The sequence below is a fragment of the Hipposideros armiger genome, unplaced genomic scaffold, assembly GCF_001890085.2.
Source record: "Hipposideros armiger isolate ML-2016 unplaced genomic scaffold, ASM189008v1 scaffold_261, whole genome shotgun sequence".
Classification (NCBI taxonomy): domain Eukaryota; kingdom Metazoa; phylum Chordata; class Mammalia; order Chiroptera; family Hipposideridae; genus Hipposideros; species Hipposideros armiger.
Window position 1 is genome coordinate 1,701,816 of NW_017731611.1, and position 8,649 is coordinate 1,710,464.

General features: G+C 59.6%; 1 protein-coding gene across 2 annotated transcripts; it reads right to left on the minus strand.

Annotated features, from left to right (window-relative positions):
- Positions 1-2,192: 2,192 nt before the first annotated feature.
- DMRTA2 (DMRT like family A2) lies at positions 2,193-8,006 on the minus strand. 2 transcript variants are annotated; one of them, XM_019656519.1, is made up of 3 exons: positions 7,771-8,006; positions 5,673-6,233; positions 2,193-4,351 (listed from the first exon to the last, which is right to left on the minus strand). In XM_019656519.1, the coding sequence occupies exons 2-3, from the start codon at positions 6,223-6,225 to the stop codon at positions 3,294-3,296; spliced, it is 1,611 nt and encodes a 536-aa protein (XP_019512064.1). In that variant the 5' UTR covers positions 6,226-6,233; positions 7,771-8,006; the 3' UTR covers positions 2,193-3,293. The 2 variants fall into 2 exon arrangements, with proteins under 2 accessions (XP_019512064.1, XP_019512063.1); XM_019656518.1 differs by lacking the exon at positions 7,771-8,006 and having other exon boundaries at positions 5,673-6,582.
- Between the last annotated feature and the right edge of the window lie 643 nt (positions 8,007-8,649).

Here is an 8,649-nt window from a genome sequence, read left to right on the forward strand (position 1 = left end):
TAATGTCCACTGGCATCAGGGGTGCGCGAGCACAGCCTGCAACTGAGTAACCCCATGCTCCTCCCTGCGGGGATCACAGGCCCTAGCCCCCTCCTACCCTCGCTGAAGCTCCCAGAACCAGAGTCGCTTCCTCACCCATCCACCCCGCCCCCTCCGCCACTCCACTGCCAGCTAGCAACCTGGCTTGGGCATCCTGGGTTCTGATTCTGGCTCCTCCGAGCCTGGATGAGCAATTGTGGGCAGGACACCGTCGGTCTCTGAGCCTCAGTCTTCCTGACTGCGCAGTGGGTAGTGGGTCAGGGACGCGCGTGGGTGCAGAACTTTACCAGGAATCAAGGCTGTGACTAAGCCCCCTGGGTTTCCATCGCAGGGCTTGGGCCACGGAGACACGCCAGGCGAAGAGGAGAGGAACCTGGGAACCCCCCTACTCTAACCCCCTCGAACTTCCATCACTCGAAACATTCTGAGCTCTACCCAAGATGTCCACAGCAAGGAGCTGAGGTCGCAGCCTCTCTGGGCTCTAGGGGCAAGCGGCTTCCCTGCTGTTGACTGCATGAGCACACGGGAAGGGGGTTCCTCAGAGCCCCCACTATCGGCTCGCAGAAACCGCTTCATGAGAAAAGAGGAGGCCCGCTGGACAGTGGGGAGGAGAGAGTCCAGGGCCCCAGAATAACTGGACAAGTCTCTAAACCACTCTGGACCTCTATTTCCTCCTCTGTGAAATGGAGCCGACAACCACTCACTGGTTTCTTCCCTGTTTGCTGTGAGGATGAACTAAAATAACAATCTTGAAAGGTACGAAGCTCCAGATGTTCTTGAGAGTGGGTAACACAGGCTCACAGGCCGCCCCCTTCGGGTCCGGCTTGAGCACCAGCAGGAACCAAAGAGCTCCGGGAGACCCAGGGAAAACAAGAAACACAGACAGGTCTTAGGTTCGTTCACCTTGGGTGGGATGAGGGCAGAGGCTGGGAAGGGGGCAGCTGCGCTGGCTGAGAGAGGAATGGAGGCCTCCGGAAACCTGGAGTGGGAGGAGGGCGCTGGAGGCTTTGCGAGGGCGCAGCGGCGGAGGGCAAGAAAGTTCACACTTCTAGATGCTCCCCGCGCTTTCTCTCGCCTCCCTCGCGTCTTATGAGTAACTCTTCCCACGTTCCTTTCTCCTCTCCTCTCTCCCTCTTCTGTTCTGTTCTCTCTCTCTCTCTCTCTCTCTCTCTCTCTCTCTCTCTCTCTCCTCCCATCTTTCTTCTCTCGCTCCTCTTCCCCCACTTCCATCTCCTCGTCACCCTCACACTTTATAACCAAACAGCCAAACCCCTTTCCAATTAAAGTGGAATTAGGCGACTCAATCAAATTAGTTCCCTATTAAAGCCCTTCTTTATTAAACCGTTTTCTTGTCCTGCTATTAAGTTTCACCGCCTGGCGGAACTCGAGCCGGCCCCAGAAGTTTACCTTGGGATGTCGCCGGGGCCAGCGTAGGGGAGGGGGCACCCTGTTTTCCGAAGAGGGGGAGTCACCCTGTCGGGAGCAAGACGATCGCCTGAGTAGAGGGTCTGCCCGGGAGCCGCTGATTTGCTCAGCTCCGCGTAAAGAGGGAAAGTAAAAGGGGTGCAGTGAGGTCTCGCTGGAAGACGCGTCCTCACCTCTACTCTCGGATTACACTGCCTCAGGCCAGAGTAGCACCCCACCACCCCAAAATAACTCCCAATAACACCCAAAAATAACTCTGTAGGAGAATGGTCACAACCTTCCCTCCCAAGCTGCCACCTCCGCCGTCCTTGGTGCCAAACCTGAGAAGGGAGGCGCGCAGTGTGGGACCCGGGCTGCGCCCAAATCTGAGCCCCGGGGAGAACTGGAACCAGCTGCCAGCCTCGCAGGATTCCGGACAAATCTCACGATCCAGGGACCGAGGGCACTGGCAAGGCGACCCTGCCGCAGCCCGCGCGCCCAAGCCGGGAGTGGGAGGGACACCAGGTCCGCGAAGCGCAGCGGGCGCCGCTCCCCCCGGAGTTCTCATCCCCGCGCCGCACCGCTCCGCGGGGCCCTTCCAGGCGCCAAGGGAGGTTTCCTCACCCCGCACCTCTGAGGGTCGGAACACCAGCCGAACTGCGGTCAAGTTTTCCCTGGCACCGCAGCCCGAGCGGGAAATCAAGACCTTTTCAATCCGGCCGCCCGAAGAGCCGGACGGGATTCGGCGTTGTTTTCTTAGAAAATAACATTTATTTCTAGCTCATGTCTATGCAAAGAAAAGCACAAAGTGAGCCATTCTCTGCAGCAGCGTTTCCCGCCACCGGCCTTCTGGCCGGGGCGTTTGGCGAGTCCCGAGAGACTGGGGTGGGCCTTGGGGTGGACGGGTCTGGCTCAGTCACACGTCGCTCTGTTTCTGCGTCAATGCGCATCTTGACCGCTCCTTAGGGAGAGACCAGCCCAGGCAAAGGGGCGGGTGGGCGGGATTCGTCCCGAGTGTACAATATAATCTATAAAACCTGATAAGTACAATTCGCGCATAGTCTAATTTTTTCCCATTTTGTCCATTATTTTTGCTTGTGTTTGAATATTTTTCACGTTAATACCGAGATCACCTACAGATTACAATTAATAACTTAGAGTTCCATTTTATAACATTATACACTGGCTTGTATATATATGTATAATTACATATAGATTTATACATGTATAAAAACTCACACTGCACCAAGGAAACCCATGCTTATCGGCATAAGCAACAAAGAGAGCGACAAATACCGAAACGAGGAAAGTGCACCTTAGAACGTTTCCTTTTTTTTTTTTTTACAATTGATATATATGTGTCCCAAAGACTCGACTCAGTGCCAAGAGATTTATACATCCTAAATTTATATTTGTTAGAGCGCATATTTAAAATCCTTTAAATGGAGGGGGAGACACAGCAGACAGACTCTCGGACTATCCGGCCATCCATTTGAGCGCGCGGGCTGGCAGGCAGGATGGGTGTAGCTACATGAGGCAGGAGCGTGCGCGGTGGCCGCAGCCTCTGAATTCAGATTTGTTGCCTTTGGAAGAGCTGGGAAGCCGTGGGGAGTGGGTCGGGGGATGAGGATCCGGGCCGCGCACCTCCTCCGAGAACATCTGCCTCTGTAGCTGCTCCCCTTTGCTCACCTCTCCCCACCAACCCTTCAAAACAAAACTGAAAACCACCTTGGAGCAAGAGGGCCCCAACCAGGGCGCAGAGAGCACACCCGGCGAAGAGGGGTCGGCGGCCCGCGGGGACAAGGCTTGGGTCTCTGTTTGGGGGCCGCCCAGCTGCCGGGGCCCTTGCCCTACTGCTTTTCAGGGGCGCCATTGACCATAGGGCCGTACAGGCCGCCGCCGTAGGTCGGCTCCTTGTGCACAGCAGCGGCGGCAGCCGAGCGGTCGCGCATGAGATCGCTGAAGGCGTAGTCCATGGGAGGGCGGAAGCCAAGTGTGGGCACCAGGCCGGCGGTGGAGTAGGGAGCCATGAAGGCCAGGCCGCGGCTGTGCGCCGCCGCCGCGGAGTAGGCCAGGCGCAGGGGGCTGAGGCCGAGAGGCGCGCCCAGCGGATAGGCACCTGCGTCGGCGCCGAAGTGACTGGCGTTGGGCTGCAGAGGCGAGAAGGCTGAGCGGCTGCTCAGCGAGCCCAGCGCCCCGGGAGCCATGGCACCGGCCAGCAAAGGTCTGTGGTGCGGGGGTGCAGCGGGGCCAGCCTGCAGCGGCGCGGGCAGCCCGGGTCCCCCCGCGGCGGCGGCGGCGTCGACGCGGCCTGGCCACCCGTCCTCCACAGCTGCTACTGCACCCACCGCGGCCTTATCAGGGGGCGCAGCGGGGCCGAGGCCGGCCGCCAGGCCCCCGCGGTGGTGGTTCAGCACTTGCTCGATGGCCTGCACTACGTCGCCACCGCAGCCCTGCAACACCAGCTCCAGGACGCCTCGCCGGTGGCCCGGAAAGACGCGCGTCAAGATGTCCAGCGGCGTCCGCTGCCGCGGACCCGGCCCTCCGCCGCCCAGCCCTGACGCGGGCGCAGCCTCTGCCTCTTCTTTGTCGGCCTCCGAACCGGATTCCGAGCCCAGAGGGCTGGCGGAGCCCGGGCTGTCCTCCTCGCCGCCGCCTCCGGGGCCAGCGCTGCCCGGGCAGCTGCCACCTGCCTCCTTGGAGGCCCGGGCCAGAGGGGACCCCGAAAAGGACTCGCCGTCGCCGTTCTCGGAGCCCGAGCCCGGCCGCACCTCCGGAGACGACGTCCCGGGACCGGAGTCTGCGCCATCTGGTGATAAGGGCTTCCCGGGTGGCGGCGGTGGGCTGCCCGGGCGGCCTGCCTGAAGCAGTGCCTTGGGGAACAGGTCAAACTTCTGTAACTTGGCCTCTGGGAGGGGAGAAAAAGGGATGTGAGGAGCAGTTAAGAGCCGGAAGGCGACCGCACCTACAGCACCCCAGCTCTTTGCATCCCAGCTTCCTTTCCCTCTGAGCCCCACGACTTTCATTCAGTGGGCTCCAGTGCCCTTTCGTTTTGCTCCACCTTTCCTTCCTCTCTGAGCCCCTACAGCCCCGTCTGTCTTTCCCTGCCTACAGGGAGCGCTCTCTTTCTGTACTAAGAACCCTAACCACCTGTGCCCATAAACTCAATGTCCAGTGCCCCTCTTCCTACATCTGCGCCCCAACACCTCCACCCTTATCTTCCTTCCTAGCCCTGCCCTGCCCTGGAGAAGTGGCCTGGCCTGGGGTTCAAGCTGGAGCCAACATAACTACACCTACAACACACACTGTATAGAAGACCCAATTCCACCTTTGCGATTCCAAGAGCCAGCCCAGGCCTAGGTGCACTCTGGCCCTGGGCGGCATAGCTTGTAAAGGAAGGCGCCTTGGGTATCTACAAGATCCAAGCCTCTTTACAGGCAAAACTAGAGCCCTTATTTCTAAGTCCCCTTTCCAATTTAAGACCTAAGAAGTTCTTTCCTCCCAAAGCTGAGAGCTGAGCGGGCCCTGGAAGAACCCTGGCCTAATTTCCTACCTCCGCAGAAAAAACCAAGGGCGTTTTGAAGAGGGTGGGGCCGGGCAGGGAGTAGAAGGTAAAGAGGAAAGAGGATCAAGGGAAGTGAAAGAGAACTCGTATTCTGAGAAACCCAGGACAAATGGGGGGGGGAGCTAGAAAGGAGCAGGGCGCAGCCTGCGGTTGTCCGGGGAGCATTAGCAACTTGAGAAAAGGAATTACACGGGTTAAAGGAACGAGATGTCTTTAATACCCAGAGAAAGCGATGCGGGGACAGAGGAGGGGACTTGAAGAGGGTCGGATTTCTGCAACGAGTTGTGACGGAGCGGAGGGAACCGCAGCATGTGGAGAAGCACAGAACCAAGAAAAAGAAGACGCGCAGGTTTCGCGCTGGGGAGAAGACCGAGGCAAGTGAGCAGGGACGCCGGGACCTGCCTGCTTTTAGTAGAGGAGATAAGATCAAAGCGTTCACATTTGGGCCTTGCGGTGAAAGAAAGGAGTCAATTGCAAATGCTTCAGAAAGTGGGGAAAGGAGAGTTCATGTGTCTATGACCTAAATTAGGGGCTGGGTGTGTGCTGAACTCCAGCAGTCGAGGCGTTTGGAGAAGGGAATTCTACTTTTTCAGTACTGAGCCAAGTCCCTGGGCCGAGCGCGCGTCCCTGCTCCCCTCTCCTCCCGGCCCGGCAGTGCTCTCACCTGAGCTCCCGGCGCCTGCTGCGCCGCCGCCGGTCACCGCTGGCGCCGCCGCTCCCGGCCCCCCGTCGGCGGCGCACACAGAGCCGAAGACCTCGTAGGCGGGTCGCGGCGGGATGATGCCGTTGGCGGCGGCCAGGGCCAGCCCCTCGGCAGTGCCGTACAGCAGCTGGAGCTCGCGCGCCTCGTTCTCTTCCTGCGCCTGTTGCCTGCGCAGCGCCACCTGCGCCGCCATGACGCGCTGGCGCTCGGCGATGAGCGTGCACTTGGCGCACAGGCAGTCCTTCCAGCGGCAGTAGCGTTTGTGGCCCTTGAGCGCCGACACAACGCCGTGGTTGCGGCAGCGCGCGCACTTGGGGGTCCGCGGGTACTTCTCCGCCGCTCGCAACAACAGTGGCGGCGCCCGTAACAAGCCGCCCGCCACGCTCACGGGTAGCGAAGCGGCCGCCGCGGCCGCAGCTGCCACGGATGCCACAGACGCCACGGGCGGCCCCGTCGCTGTCGCCGCCGCCGTCGCCGCGCTGGGCACGCTGGGCAGCTCCGAGCGCAGCTCCATGTCAGGACCTGGCGTGGAAGACCGTGGGGGCGGGGGTGGGGAAGACACAGGCGGTGAGGAGTGCACGGTGAGCGAAACTAAAGCAAGCACACTCGAGGAACCCAGGCTGACAGACGGAAATTTCCGCCGCAGAAGTTTGGCTACTGGTTGCCAAATTGCTGGGAGGAGGTGCCTTCGGAGCCCCCTTGTAAGGCCGAGTTCCTCCACCCTACTCCCACCAGAGCTCTTCTTATTTCTGATTTACGCGTTGGGTGTAAGATTTCGTTTGAATCAGTGGTTCCGCTGGGGGAAAAGAAATTTCTTAAAGTTTGAAAGTCACTGGTTCAGATGGATGTAACGAGGGTTTGAAAAATAAAAGATTATCCCCTAAAGTTTAGTTTAATTGGGGTGAGACGAGTAAAGAGAAATATTTGTTTGATGGGAGTCGGATTAGAGAGAAAAATTTGACCCAGTAGACTATGCCACGAGCAAAACAGGAAAACCCGAGGCGAAATGTCCAGTTACGTGGAAGGGTGAAGAGGAGAGAGAAATTGGTTGGGCTGGAGGGGGGTTTGTTTGGTTGGTTTTGGCTGATGGGAGCAGGAGAGTTCGAGAGAAATATCAGGAACAGAACGAATAGCTCTACTAAGTGGAGTGAGGGCTAGGAAAGTTAGGGGCAAAGTTAGGCCAAGAGGCCCAGGGGCCTGTGGAAATGTGGGGGCTGCAAGTTCCATGGTGAGGGCCTCCAGAGAGTGGGAGAGAAAGTGGGTGTGGAGCTAAGTTTAGGAGGCCTGGGGAGGAGTGTTAAAGAGAAAATTCAGCTGAAGAAACTTGCTTTGGATAGGCAAACGCAGCCCAAAGATTAGCTACCTCGAGGAGGAAAACAGAAAAAACAGCTGATATAAGTGTCTGGGTCCCAGGGTCCACGCGGAGGACTGCGCGTGAGAAAAAACCCACAGGCTTAGGCTAGGGGTGGGGATAGAGTAAAATCCGTGGCAAAATTTAGCCTTGTAGTCTGGAGTAGTAGTCGGGGAGGAAACAGTATCTTGCAAAAGTTAGGTGTTGCAGGAGGGAGATCCTTCTCGCTGACTACCTAACACTGCCTTCTCCGCTCGCTGTTTAGGCACCGAGTCGTCAGACACGCCCTCCCCCATCCTGGGGCCCCGTGAGACCCCGCTCGGGCGCAGATTCCCGCGCTCTGGTCTCAGAGTTGGGTGCCAGCGACTTGGATGGCCCAGCAGGCAGCACCGAGGGAGGCGAATGGCCTCTGGAACTGGCCCTGGGCGAACGCAGGAGTCCCACCTGCGCCGCGGCCCCAGAAGGCCAAAGCAGGCCCAGCTCTGAGCTTCCGCTGCGGCTTCTCCTGGGTCCCCCGGTCTCCGCGAGAGCCCGGGACCGAATCCTGGTGTCACCGCCCGAGAATTCTAGATCCCTTCCCTACGCGCGCTGCCTCTCCTTTCAGGACCCTCGGGCCGCCCAGTCCCTAAGGCCAGCGTGGCCCTGGCCTCGTCAACAAGAGCCGAAGGCCGGGCCGCCTCCCCTGCCCTCCCTGCGGCCCTCAACTACCTGCCTTGGGCTCGGGGATCCTCCTTCTCCGCTGGCGCAGCACGCGCCTCCCAGCTCCGTTCGCGACGCTGGCGCTCTTGGTCTCTTCCCCTTGCCCCCTGGCCCCTTATCTGACCACGTCACCCTCCTTCAGTCACCATGTCCAAACTTCCGGACCCCTCAGAATGCTGCGCAGTCCAACCCTTCAGTAGGAAGTCTGAACCGGGGCACTGTTTAGGGACCGGCTGGCTGGAACCCGTGGCCCTCACCGCGCTGCGTCCCCTCGCGGAGCGCTCCAGACGCTGCGCACAGCCGGGCCCCAGTTGCCCGGCGCTGCCAGACTCTCAATGATCGGCTCTCCCGCTCTATTGTTGCTCCTTAGGGCTCCATTAGACTGAATTGGACAACAATGTGGAGCCTGCCATTGGCCAGGGGAGGCAGACGGCACTCTGATTGGCCGGGCCCGCGCCCGGGGAGCCCCGCATTCTACAGTGTCCGAAAGATTCGAAACTCCTGAAGCTCCATTGATTGCTTTGGGGAGGGGAGGGGGCGCGCCAGGGAAGGAGTGGAAAAAAGTGTGCAAGGAGGAGCGTTGAAAATATCGTGACAAGTAGTTTCCGTGCGCCCGAGAGCGTGTGAATTGTGCCTAATTACTGTGTCCGGTGCGCCTCTACGTTGACGTGTGTAACCCCTCGGCTTCTGGGGCGCGGGCTCGGCGCGCGGCTCGCACTGGCCGGGGGCGCTTGGCAAGGCCAACTTTCCCAAGTGGCCCTGGCGGCCGGGGACGAGACGGGGGCAGGTGACAATTCAATTACCGCGGCCAGGGTGGGGGTGGAAAGCGGGTGGAGAAGGGAGGGTGCATATGGCATAAATGCCAAGACGATTTTTCCTGCCTCCTTC